Source organism: Gossypium hirsutum, chromosome A09 (genome assembly GCF_007990345.1).
Source record: "Gossypium hirsutum isolate 1008001.06 chromosome A09, Gossypium_hirsutum_v2.1, whole genome shotgun sequence".
Taxonomy (NCBI): domain Eukaryota; kingdom Viridiplantae; phylum Streptophyta; class Magnoliopsida; order Malvales; family Malvaceae; genus Gossypium; species Gossypium hirsutum.
The window spans coordinates 77,979,013-77,992,786 of NC_053432.1; the positions used below are offsets into that span (position 1 = coordinate 77,979,013).

At 32.5% G+C, this 13,774-nt stretch overlaps 1 protein-coding gene across 4 annotated transcripts; it reads left to right on the forward strand.

Moving 5' to 3' along the window:
- The first annotated feature begins 663 nt into the window (after positions 1-663).
- LOC107898378 (nuclear poly(A) polymerase 1) lies at positions 664-13,148 on the forward strand. Of its 4 annotated transcripts, XM_041076939.1 has the most exons (14): positions 665-681; positions 5,375-5,443; positions 5,618-6,288; positions 6,379-6,456; positions 6,619-6,726; positions 7,596-7,658; positions 7,755-7,916; positions 8,791-8,904; positions 8,998-9,060; positions 9,155-9,484; positions 10,719-10,883; positions 11,070-12,044; positions 12,647-12,714; positions 12,829-13,148. In XM_041076939.1, exons 3-14 carry the CDS (start codon positions 6,172-6,174, stop codon positions 12,872-12,874), a joined length of 2,289 nt encoding a protein of 762 aa, XP_040932873.1. In that variant the 5' UTR covers positions 665-681; positions 5,375-5,443; positions 5,618-6,171; the 3' UTR covers positions 12,875-13,148. The 4 variants fall into 4 exon arrangements, with proteins under 4 accessions (XP_040932871.1, XP_040932873.1, XP_040932874.1 ...); XM_041076937.1 differs by having other exon boundaries at positions 664-681; positions 8,791-9,060; XM_041076940.1 differs by lacking the exon at positions 665-681 and having other exon boundaries at positions 5,375-5,529.
- Positions 13,149-13,774: the final 626 nt, after the last annotated feature.

A 13,774-nucleotide genomic window follows, 5' to 3' on the forward strand; every position in this document is an offset into this window, starting at 1 on the left:
AAAAGTAAAGTAAATAAAAAGGAAATAAAGGAAAGAAACAGAATGAAAAGAAACAGAATGTGGAAACGAAACAGAGAAGAAACAAGGGAGAAAGAAAGAAAGAAAAAGAAAAAGGAAAAGGAAAATTTGGGGTTTCAAGGTTCAAAGTTAATTTGGTAAGTCAATTTAGCCCCTTTTCTTGTAAATTTTGAGTTATGGAATCCTAGAGATGAATACTACTTGATTTAAGTGAAAATTTTGAAAGTTGTTAGCTTTTAGATATTGTTCTTTTGAATAAAAAGATGAATTAATGGCTAAATTGATAGAAATTCAAGTTAGAAATGAAATAAGGATTAAATTGTAAAGTGATTCATAAGTTTTATGCTTTAAGGACTAAATTGAAAGAATTTTGAAATTATGGTTTTATGATGAAAAATAGATAATTATGTCTAAGTTTGGTTAAAAATTGAATAGAAATGAAGTATGAATTGAGATAGAAAAAGTAAGTGAATCTAGTTAAGATTAAATTGAAATTAAAGTAGAAATTGAGTAAAAATTGTATTAATTAGATATAAATTAGTAGTGACTTAACGAATATGAATTGTTTTAATTCCCGTAGCTAATATTGTCTTGAGAAGTTTCGGCTAAGTAAGGAAATAGCAAAGTCGACGAGGAAAAGCTTGAAAAAGCTCGGAAAATACGGTTTGTATTTTTATAATCCGAACCTAGTTATTATTTGTTATATTTATATACATATGACAATTGTTAGTATTAGAATTATGATGTTTTACTATTGAAATAGATTGATTTTGGTATGTGATGAATTTATCAAATTTATATTGATTGAAATCATTTTGATTAAATTTATATTGATTGAAATTATAATATATATAATATATGATTTATGTAAAAATTTGAATATTGAATGAATGTTATATTAAAAATTATATTGATTGGAAATATGAGGGAATTGATATGAATATATGAGATTTGTGATAATTGAATATTTGATATTAAAAAGTGAATTGAGTTGTATTGGATTATGAATTAATGTGAATAATTGAAATATATTTGTTGAATTGAATGAAAATGTATGAAATTGTGAAAATGTGTGAAAATATGTGATTATTAGAATGGTATATTGATGAAAGATTTATTAAATTGAGAAAGTGAATCAAATACCCTATTAACAGTATCGGACCAGATTGGATACAAATGGCATGCCATTGGATTTGTGATGTGATGAGGAGATTTGTAGTTCGGCCGAGAAGATGTTTCTGTTATTATATACTTCGGTTTATCCGAAGAGGCATTTAATGCCTTATTGGTGTGTTTGGGAGGATATGATATATTGGTGTGTTTGGAGGATTTATAATATTCCGGGTGTGTTTGGGAGGAATCCACGTATCTATCAGAGTCCGAGTCTTGTTAATAGGGGTAAATAAGTGAAAAGATAAATCGAGTGAATTTGATTGATTGAGCTATTGGAATGAAATGAGAAATTGAATTGAGAATTGAAATTGAGATATGAGATTGAAAATATGAGCCAAAAGGTTCATGAAATGAGTGAAGTTCAAATGGATGATAATTGATGCCACTTGATGAATTGAAATGTGAATTGAGATACATGAATTGTATGTATTTAGTGAAAGCTATCTAGAATAGCACGTTGATATGTTATAAATGATAATGATTGATGTTAGAATGAATTAAAATGGTATATTGTTTAAGAAGTGAATTGTGAATATATTGTATAAAATTTATACGGTAAGTAAATGAAAAGAATTGAACAAATATGTTATTGTGTTTGTTATATGACTTGTGTAGAATTTTTATGGTAAGTAAATGAAATTTATCTATAAAACAAATAAATGAATAGTTATAATTGTTATTGTGATTTTAAATTTAATTGTTATATTATTAAGTGTTCGCATTATAGAAATACCACTGAGTATAGCATACTCAGCGTACGGTTTGTTTCCGTACGCAGGTTTAGTAAAGATAGAACGTTGAATCAGCATCCCAGTTCGATCCTGAATTCATTAAGGTAAAGTGTGTTAATTATTGGTAATGGCATGTATCTAGGATGTCTTATGCGTGTGTCATTTTGAAATTGTAAATGTAATGATGAAATGATATTGTATGGATTTAGTGAATAATAGTGGTAAATGAATAAATATGGCCTTCAGTAGTGTAACTTTTGAAATTCACCATAAATTGTGGAAATTGAATTAAGGGCTGAATAAAATATGAGATTAAAGCCTGATGAGTCTAGTTTCATATAGAGGAAATGGTGCATGCAATTGGATTTTATGTTATGAGATATTTAAATTGTTGTGAGACAGAGTCTGAATGACTTCGAGATCCTCTATTCTGATTTTAGAAAATCATTAGAAATTATACAAAAATAATTATGAGTTTTAATTTATATAGTTAAAATCCTTATCGAGTCTATTTTCAAGAGGGATAGATAGGAACATCATCCGAGTCTCGAATTATGAGATAAATAATTTTTAGTGAAGAGAGGTCAGAACTATTGGACAGCGAAATAGGGGAAACTTTTAGAAATAAACTGTACTAATTGGCTAAATCAAAAATTCTGAAAATTTTATGGTAGAAAGGTATATGAGTCTAGTTTTAATGAAAATTAACGGAACTTAATTTGGAGTTTCGTAGTTCCAGATATAAATATTTTAGTGACTATTGCTCAAGAAGACAGTTTTGACATGAACATAAGAAAATAATAGAATTATGTGTAATTATTCTGTAAACTCCGGTAATGCTCCATAGCCCTCTTCCGGGATGGTTTGGGGTTAGGGGGTGTTACATGTTTATTACTTTAGATATTCAACCAAGTTATTATTTTGGAAATTGTTTTTAAAACTTTGGTTTTTCTCTAAGTTTATTTTCCGCAGTGTTTTCCAAATACGATTTTCCAACAAATTAAATGTAAATATTGTAACTACTAAAAAAGTTATTGTAACATTATTTATATTTTAAATATCTATTTCAAATTTAATAATAGTGTATTTAATTTGTAAAAAATAATGATAACTTTTAAAATATTTATTTTAAATATGATTTTAAAATTTACATGATCTATTATGTGAAATTGTAAGTTAAATTATTGAAATTGAAAGGACTAGTTATAAAAATATAACTTGCAAAACACTATTAAAATTTATATTTAAAAGGTAGAAGGGTTTGTCTTGGAATTTTCCTCTCCACAAATGTTTACTTTCTTTACTTATCACGTGTAAAAATTTTATGGTCTAAACATATTAGAAACTTAGAAACATTGTAATATAATTAATATATATATGTGTGTGATGTAATGTAATGTGAGAATTATAAATTTTGTAATATAAACATGATTTATTTCCTAATTCAGCTAAAACCTAGTAATATAATATAGGGATAATGTAACTTTTGGCTCTTAAACTTGGCAAGTAAGTTCACATTGGCCAGTAAGTTCACATTGGCCTATGAACTTATTTTTATCCATTTTGACTCCTTAACTTGAAAATTGTTATTCTTTTAAGCCCAATCTGTTAATGACCCAGAAAAAAATAGGGATAATGTAACTTTTTCCCCTCGAACTTTTTTGGGTCCACTTTGACTTATTAACTTGAAATTTGTTATTCATTTAAACCCATTCTATTAGTGATTGTGAAAAAAATAGGGATAATGTCACTTTCGCCCCTTGAACTCGGCAAATAGGTCCACATTGGCCCCTGAACTTAGCAAGTAGGTCTCACATTGGCCCTTGAACTTAGCAAGTAGGTCCACATTGGCCTCTAAACTTAATAAGTAGGTCCACATTAGCCCATTGAACTTGATAAGTAGGTTCATGTTGGTACATGTACCTTTTTTGTTCATTTTGGTGCTTGAACTTTACAACTAGGTCAATTTTGATCCCTAAACTTAAAAAACCTAAAAGTTTTATATGTGCCACATCATCACTTAAAAAATAAAAATAAAAAAATTAAATGACAACGGGGGTACAATCGTAGAGTATCGTGTTTAATGTTTAAATAGCCAAATCGATAGTTGAAAGGTTATATCATCGGTTCGACCACTGAACTAACAATAATTAAATAATTAATTAATAAATCTAAAAAGTCAAGTAAAACTAGTTATATATATTTACTTTTTTAGAATTTTAATTATTTATTTAATTATTGGTGGTCTGATGGTCGAACTGATCGAGCTAATTGAATTGAAAACTAGTGGTATAACCTGTTCAACATACGGCACTCTAAGGTTGTATCACATCATCATCTAGTTTCTTTTTTTCAAACTCAAAGCGCCACATCATAAAAAAAATACAAGTCCAATGATTTAAAGTGGACTTGATTGTTAAGTTCAAGTGAACCAAATACATGTACAAAAATGAACCTAGTTGTCAACTTCAAGGGCTAATGTGGACTTACTTGCCAAGTTTAAGGGCCAAAAGTTACATTATCCCCCTTTTTTTTATGGTCATTAATTAAATGAGTTTAAATGAATAACGATTTTCAAGTTCAACGGTCAAAAATAGATAAAAAAAAAGTTCAATTGCCATTGTGGATCTACTTACCAAGTTTAGGGGCCAAAAGTTACATTATCCATGTGATATATATACTTATATATAAAGAGAAAGAATCCACTTACATTAGTGTAAAACTTAAGTGATTTTATACAAATCCATAATTTTTTATACGATTAATATTTTAACTATTTAAATATTAAAAATTTTAAGATATATGTACTTGTCATGCACGTAAAAATTTGGCACATTTCGATATATATATTATATCAATCTAAAATATTAGTTATATTAACATATATCTAATTTAATAGTAGAAAGTTTTTCGCATAAAACTAATAGTTACAATTTTTTATTTTATGCCAAACTTAACATGCATTGTGCATGGACAGAGTGAGTAAATATTGTGGGGTTATTCTTTTAAAATTAAAATGTTTATAGAGGTCATATAAATTAATGTATAATTTTTTCCTTATTATTTTTCCTCCACTTCATTAGTAGATTTTCCTTTAAATATTTTTCATTTATATTAAATATTTATAAAAAACAAATTTAAGGCCTAAACATGTAAAAATGTGTTTATAAAGTCAACATACAACTAATAATTTTTTTTAGAAAATAAAAATCACTTATATGCTTATTGCTGTTATGAGAATGTAATATATTAAAAGTTCAAACATAAAAATTTACAATAATTGCAATAATAATTTTTAAATAAAAATATTAAATTTCTAAATGATATCAAAAAAATTCAAATTTATATGAAAAATAAGCACCAAGAATAATAATAATATTATTATTATTTATTTTCTACTCAAAATTTGATTCTTATTTCTCTATTTTGGCCCTCAATTTTTTCGCCGCCAGCAACGACCATAATCAGCTAGCTGTTTGGGACGAGAGAAAAGGAAAAGATAAAGTAAAGCCCAAGCAGGGGTACCTCTCTTTCCTCTCTTCAATAAAAAGAAAATAATATAATATTAAGGAATTAAAAGTTTTTCCACAACAATCACGAAACCCCTGTAAACTCTCTGTCTCCTGTCTAGAGTCTCGAAAAATTCCCTAATCTTGATCCAATTTTTCTCTGATTTTTTTAAATTTGTTTTTCAGGGTCCTTTATATTTTTCTATTGGAGGCTTTTGGGGGGGTTTTTTTATTGAATTTTTCCTTCGGTCGTTATCGCAGACGAAGAACAACAACGTTAACATAGCCATCGGCAGAGTCAGCAACACAAGGCGGAGACCCTAAAGTTCTCGCGACTTCGGATTTCTAATTGTATTTTGTTTTTGGGTTTTGTGCCTGTTTTAGGGTTTGAGTAGGTTTCCAATCGGAGCCCCTAATTTTGGTGTTGTAATCTTTCCTTTATAGTCTTATTATAAGGAAAAAGAAGGATTAGCTTTTTATTCTGTAATTTCAGTTTCAATTTTGGCTGTATCCTCCCTAATACTCTACAATTAGCAATAATTTGATTCTTACCGCTGCATTTATTCTTTTTTTTTTGTTTTTATATAACTTAGGAAGGAAAGGAAAACAAAAAAAATCTGTGTAAAAATATTATCAATAAAATTTTGATTAATTCTCATTTTGTTGCCAGAAAGGATAAGAAAAAAGTGAGACTGAGTGAGAGAAAAAAAAAGAAAAAAATTATAAAAAAATAAAGAAAAATGGGGAGTCCTGGATTGGGAACTGGAAACAGTGGGCAAAGGTTAGGCATCACGGAACCTATTTCGTTGGGAGGACCGACTGAATATGATGTGATCAAAGCCCGAGAGCTTGAGAAGGTTTCTTTTTAACTGTACTTCCACTGCTGTAAGTTGTTTAGTGTTTGAGACTATACTGAAATTTGGTTCTTTGGAATTTTTAACTTCCAGTATTTGCAAAATGTGGGATTGTACGAGAGTCAAGAGGAGGCTGTTAGTCGAGAGGAAGTATTGGGGAGGCTTGATCAGGTTGGTTTGTAGTCCTTATTTGTCTGTCTCTTAAGAATTTGAAGTAGAATGAATTGGTAATAGTACTTACTATTTCTTGCTTGATTCTTTGAGTGTGGATTTATGTTTTTGGGTTATAGTGATTGGTGATGATGAACTTGTTGTTGATGTTAATTTAAACAGATTGTGAAGAATTGGGTTAAGGCAATTAGCCGTGCTAAAGGTTTGAATGAGCAATTGGTTCAAGAAGCAAATGCTAAGATATTCACTTTTGGTTCTTATCGGCTAGGGGTATGGCTGATTTCTTTCTTGTCTTAGCTTATTTGTATTTATCTCTAAATTTCATTTGAGTTGTAGTCCTGTAAGTTATAAAGGGCAAAGCATTAGGGTTTAATGAATTTATTATAAAGTTTTGTAATGGATGTACACTTTTATTAGCTGATTATGAGATGGTGGACAAACACAGAACTGAGTTATGTCTTCAAGCGGCTATTGATGCGAGCTTGTATGTTTGTTCTGAATTTCTGCCTTGTCATATTTGTTTATATATTCGTAGCTGATGCATCTATCTTAGCAATACCTGGTGGTTTATGAACGACTTGACTATCGTCTTGAGCTGGCTCTTTCAGCTTGTGACTAAGTTTATCGGCTAGAATTACTTTATGCAGGATACTTGCTTGCTCTGCTATCTCATTCATCTATGAAACAGCATAGGGTTTTGTGGAAGAACTATTCATGCTTCTTCTTTGTGCAATTTCAACTACTCTGTTTAGGGTTTTATTTTATTACAGTGCATACTTGTAATCTTAGACATGCCTCCATAGTAGTTCTATGTTCTAAATTGGTCAGATATTGAACTTGCTGTGATGTTTTCTTGGTTTACTCAAATAGCTCCAATCTGACTGGAATAAGGCATTTATATTTGGTTTCTAGTTTCCCATTTTAAGAAAGGAGACAAAACTGTGTCTAGAGTTTGATCTTCTTTATCTGGTCATTGGAGTATATAGTTTTCTATTAATTAATGTCTATACTGCTTTGAGTTTCATAGTTCTGCAAAATTCATAATAATACCTTCAAATACGTGGTTTCTCTTACTCTTGCTTTGACTTTGGAGTTCTAGGTTGTCATGCTTTCCTTTGTCTTTGTTTTTTTGTAAACAGGTACATGGTCCTGGTGCAGATATAGATACCCTTTGTGTGGGACCTAGACATGCGACACGAGAAGTGCGACCAGATCTCTCTGCTTATGTTTCTTCAGTATTTTTTTCAATCAGGAAGTTTTAATTGACACCAAAAATGCTTGTACATGTTTGGATGTAGGAGGATTTCTTTGGTGAACTACACAAGATGCTATCAGAGATGCCTGAAGTGTCGGAATTGCACCCTGTGCCTGATGCTCATGTCCCGATCATGAAATTCAAATTCAAAGGAGTTTCCATAGATCTTCTCTATGCAAAACTTTCACTTTGGGTTATTCCTGAAGTATGCACTGGTTTATCCGGTCTCTGTCTTTAATATCATATACACCATACTGTTTTCATTTATTGCAAGGGGTTTTCTTTAAAGTTAATTTGCCATTCGAGATTTAGAAGAAGATTTATATAAGTGATGAAGCTTGTAATTATTCTATTTCTGCTGGAGTTTTTAGTTTGAGGAATTTGGGGGTTCACTTTGTGGAGGCAGTGTTAGATTGGTTGTGGGAATGGAATCCACTACATGAGTTATATTAGTATTTTATTTTGTGAATGATGACAGCCAAATCTTTATGAAGCATTAGAAGTTGTTTCCACTTCCTGGTCCCCATTATATTTGCTTCTCCACATGCATTTTTCTAGGTTCCTTTGCTTGCTTTCCTTTTCATGTATAATGAGAGTAGGAATTATTATAATTAAAATAGAAATGGTTTAACTGGTCATAGAGGAATGTGATTAGTTCACCTCGTAGTTTAGAGGCTGCTTTGGCTTGCCGGTTTGGTTGTGGTAATGAATCCAAACAAAACCACAGGTCTACTTCCATTATGTATTTTATTAAACAAATTCTATCATAAGGAGGTGCTCATAGTTGGTAATTTACATTGTGATTAGATGCAATGAAAAGAACAAATTAGAATATTAGATTGCAACCACGTTAAAATTTGCATGATGTTTAATGATGATCATTAGAGCAGTGCCCTTAGAGGTATTCTGAGGGAGAACAGGTGGTTTTTACTCAGCTTTGGTTATGGCCTAGGGAGTGATGATGTTTTGTGTATTAATTTTTGCATAGCAATCTTGTCACTTAAAATTCATTATATTTTACCTCTCTCTTCTTCGTTGTGTCTGAAAATTCTCATAGCTTGTGTTGATTTCTGGGGCAGGACTTGGATATTTCGCAAGATTCTATATTACAAAATACAGATGACCAGACAGTTCGTAGTCTTAATGGTTGCAGAGTCACTGACCAAATTTTACGGTTGGTTCCAAATATTCAGGTTGTGGCTACCACTTTATATAGTGTGCACTACATATGTTTTTTTCCTCCAGAGATTCTGGACTTTGATTATGTTCTGTTACTTGATCTGCAGAACTTCCGTACAACTTTGAGATGCATGAGATTTTGGGCAAAACGTCGTGGTGTTTATTCTAATGTATAAGATGCTTTTCTTATTGGTCAGATTATCCTCTAGATCCTTTTATTCTTACCTTGATAAAAAAGTAATCCTTTTTTTTTTAATTCGGCAGGTTGCTGGTTTTCTTGGTGGTATAAACTGGGCTTTGCTTGTTGCTCGTATATGTCAGCTATACCCTAATGCTTTGCCCAATATGTTAGTTTCTCGATTTTTTAGGGTGTATACCCAGTGGCGATGGCCAAACCCTGTCATGCTTTGTGCAATCAAGGAAGGATCTCTTGGTCTTCAAGTTTGGGATCCTCGAAAAAATCCTAAAGATAGATATCATTTGATGCCAATAATTACTCCTGCTTATCCTTCTATGAACTCTAGCTACAACGTGTCATCAAGTACTTTGCGAATCATGACAGATGAATTTCAGAGGGGTAGTGAAATTTGTGAGGTATGATATTATGGTTCATGTCAAATCTCTTCTTGCCTATTTGTTGTTTTGTTTTCATTAGTATGAAATCAATTCCCACGAAGTAGTGTATTATTTTTCTAATAAACCCCAAAATCAAACGAAAAACTTGCACAAATCTATTGTGGAGCATTTTGCATTTTCATTGAACCAGGTGGTGAGGGAGAGACTAAGGAGAGAAAAGAGAGTGAAGTTTGTTTCAAGTGGAAAGAAATTGTTGAGGTTTTGAGCTTGGGGGCCATGTTGGAGGGTATGAGCTATGTATATGGATACCAGGCTGTAATAAGAGAAGATATTGGTGTGGAAGGGGGGGGCAAAGGAGGGGAGAGAGAGAATAGAGATAAGAAAATGAGGGAAAGTCAAGATTTAATAAATACTGAAATGAAAAAATTAAGAAAAGTTTTAGCATTAAATAATTGATATTGATCTTAAATCTAAAAATGCTTATTGATCTTAGATAAGAAAAATCTCAGCTGAGATAAATTCTTAGACAAATGATTTAGAAAAGGCAATATCAAATGCTTTGTTGTATTTATAAGAACTATGAGTTTACCTCAGCAATATTTTATTTTCATTTCAGCTCACTGTTGGGTTTGGTACCCAATGTCCAAAGTTGTTTGAATTTCAAAGCAGTTTCTAGGTGGATTCATAATCTTCTTGACTCTTTAGAATTTATTTTTTGAATACTCATGGTTGTTGATAAAGCACTTCAATGTAAGTGTAAGATAACCGACCGCATTAGTGAGTTTTTAATGAAGACGTCAATCATCTCAATCATGGATTTTAAAGTTTTGTTGGGCAACTAAAACTTGGATTTGGACCCCTTATTTGTATAAGTTAGCGAAACCCAGTATCTTAAAACAAATCTGTTGTTTTAATGGCTAGGTCTGAACTAGGGGGAACAGTTTTGATTGGTAATTCCAAGCCAAGAAGCTTTTTGGGGGTACATAATTAAAGACATTATTTGGAGTTTTAATATTTGAGCTTCTAAAATCAGATACAGATTTGGCTTAGACTTAAGTCCATGTTGTTTTGGATTTCCCAACTAATAATTCATTTGGAGCTGAACTGAAAATCCTTCACCGTCCAATTCTTGTTTCCAAAAGGACTATAAACTTGTTTGCTGTTTGATTTTCTTCATACCTTTTTAATAATTTCTATAGTTCTCATATTGATTTTGCACCTTGAATTTGTTGACATTTTTTAGTGCTTGCAGGCTATGGAGGCAAACAAAGCTGACTGGGATGCCCTTTTTGAGGCTTATGCCTTCTTTGAAGCATACAAGAATTATCTACAAATAGATATCTCTGCTGAAAATGATGATGATTTAAGAAATTGGAAAGGCTGGGTTGAGTCCCGTCTCCGTCAACTCACATTGAAGGTGAAAATAGTTTTCTTTTTTGTACAAGAGAGGGCATGACTAGAGTTCTATTTATACCCTCTTGAAAATCAAACAACTCACTTCTTATAAAATTCTGAAGTGGTTTTTGGTACCCTACCTGTTTTTTGTCTTCTTTATGCTTCTAGTCTATCGTAATCCTTTTCAATTTTTTATTTTTAAATCTAGATTGAAAGGCACACATATAACATGCTTCAATGCCACCCACATCCTGGCGATTTTCAAGACAATTCTAGGCCCTTCCATTGCAGTTACTTTATGGGCTTGCAACGCAAACAAGGAGTTCCAGTAAATGAAGGCGAACAATTTGATATAAGGTTAACTGTCGAGGAGTTTAAACACTCTGTTAATACGTACACTTTATGGAAGCCTGGAATGGAAATCCATGTATCTCATGTAAAACGTAGGAGCATACCTAGCTTTGTATTTCCTGGTGGTGTCCGTCCTTCCCGTCCATCTAAAGCAACCTGGGATAGTAGGAGGGCATCAGATGCAAAAGTTTCTGGTCATGCTGGTTCAGACAAGTCTGGTGAAGTTAAAGGAGCTGCAGATGGACAGGTTGATGGAAAGAAGAGGAAGAGGGCAGATGACAATGCAGATACTCAATTGAAAAACAGCAAATATATCACTGCTGTGCCTTCTTCTAGTGCAGAAGTTCAGGTGGGTAGTCCTGGGGGTACTGTGACTCCTTGTTCCTTGAAGGGTGACAATGTAGATGCAACAGGATTGGTTGAACCAACAAGGGGAAAAGATGAGAGCAATATGACAAATGGCTCAAAAAATTCAAGTACGGAAGAACTTTCTTCCCTTAACAGTGAGGTTGATGGATCACTTAGATATATTCCTCCACATAAGGGTTTGCATGTGACCACTGATGCATCAAGCTCTAAAGAGGCAGAGAAGTTGGCTATTGAGCAGATAATGTCTGGTCCATATGTCTCCGACCAAGCTTTTCCAGAGGAACCTGAAGAGCTTGAAGATGATTTAGAATTTAGGAACCAGGTTGTATCTGTGGGGAACACTAACAATGGCTCTCAGCAGGCTCCAGTGTCAGATGCAGCAGGAGCTGCACCGATAATATCAAGCAATGGAGCTGGTCCTTCCATCAGTTTACATGCTAGTGGGAGTATAGAGGAGTTAGAGGTTTTTGTGCTATCCCTTCTCAGTTATTTACTAATTTCTATTTTTCTAGTAGCTCTATGAATTCTTGCTTTCATTACATTGCTAGATATCCCCATTATGATTCTTTTGCTTTGAATTGAGCCCTGCTGCTTGTTTTTTGGGGAAAGTTCTCTGTATGATTAGCTTAAATTTTTATGGTTTTCTGTTAGAAAGTGCACCATTGTGCCTGAAAACAAAAATTTTCTTCCCTTTGTGATAATAAAACCTGGGGCACAAACAAAGGCTGGAGATAGGGTAAACGGTTGCACAAAGGATTGTTTAAATGCTGTTATACAAAGCAAGATGCCCATTTCGCTAGGAAATTGAAGTAGGCTTCCCTTTGGCCGATTGGAACAATGGGTGGACTAGTTTTGAAAATGTGCAATCGTAAATAATAAGCTTGTGAATGGAACTGGTTCAACCAAGAGAAGCTTCACTAAGCTCCATACCTATAAAACATTTTTGTTCCATGTAAATGCTGTTTTATCTCTTTGCAATTCTCAGAATGTACACAAGATCAAATATCGATGTTTGTTCTTACTACTAAGGACTGATTGATTCTGACTATCACTATTCACGTACAGCCTGCGGAACTTACTGCAATGACATCAATCCCTGTTGCACCTGTGGTCCAGAAGAAGCCGCTAATAAGGTAATTTCAATGACTTAGTATGGTAAAAACTTCAACTTTAAAAGGCACGAGGATTAGATTAGTTGTTTTGAAATGGCACAATTGAGGTTTATATATTTCCATTGTGAATTGCAGATTGAACTTCACGTCCTTGGGTAAGGCTTCGGAGAAAAGTTGGTAAAAGGGGGGTTTTTAGAGAAGTGGTTTTCACAGTAGTTTGGGAAGGTGGGGTTATGCATCATAACTAAAGTTAATTGTTCCCTTTCCATCCTTAAACAGTTAAGACTTATAGTTAATAAAAAAGAATTGTCAGAGTTTGGATGAATTCCAGCTTTCAGTTGTGTAAAGGAAATGGTAGATCGCTAATGCTATAAGTATTGTAAGGATAAAGCAGCTGGAAAACCTATTTGCTGTAATGCTTCCGGTTATTTATATTTCAGTACCTTTTTCTTTTAGCTATTTCGTTTACTTGAATCTAAGAAAGAGAAAAAGAATTCTAAATGAATCGAGCGAAGAATACTTGGAATGGTCATATTTTTCGTGATCAAGTGAAAACTCGGTTCAAACGGAAAAGAGTTTGAAGTCATATCACTGGAATACAAGATAGCAGTTGTTTCGAGTAACATGAAACTAGAGATGGTAATGTCTACCACCGCTGTCTTTTTCCGCTTTGCTTTCTACGGATGTTGAAATTTGGATACCTTTATCATTTTCATGAAGTTAGATATTTATAACTTTTAATATTATTTATGCACCGCCCAGTACCGGTGCGGAAAAGGATGGTGGTTGTTCCGGTTTTGCATTAGAACGATGTGACCACTATGGTTCAATCCATACTCCTCAGATTATAAAATAGTGGTATAATTTCAGTTTTAGTCCTTAGAAGAACGGTTTGGACTATGTATAAACTAAATATGAAACGAAGACCTTAAGGCATTCCAAAACAGTACACGTGTCCTGCTTTTTACATTATAAAATAATGGTTTAATTGCAACTAAGATCGCTTTACTTTTTTAATTTATATAGGGTTAAATTTTAGTTTTAATCTCTTTATAACGCTCAATTTTGAGATTTAATCTTT

Excerpts from the sequence above, each read along its gene's own strand:
- LOC107898378 (XM_041076937.1), top strand. The coding sequence starts at position 6,172 with ATGGGGAGTCCTGGATTGGGAACTGGAAACAGTGGGCAAAGGTTAGGC. Across the intron at positions 7,659-7,754 it reads CTAGACATGCGACACGAGAA|GAGGATTTCTTTGGTGAACT; the intron begins GTGCGACCAGAT and ends GTTTGGATGTAG. Across the intron at positions 12,715-12,828 it reads CAGAAGAAGCCGCTAATAAG|ATTGAACTTCACGTCCTTGG; the intron begins GTAATTTCAATG and ends TGTGAATTGCAG.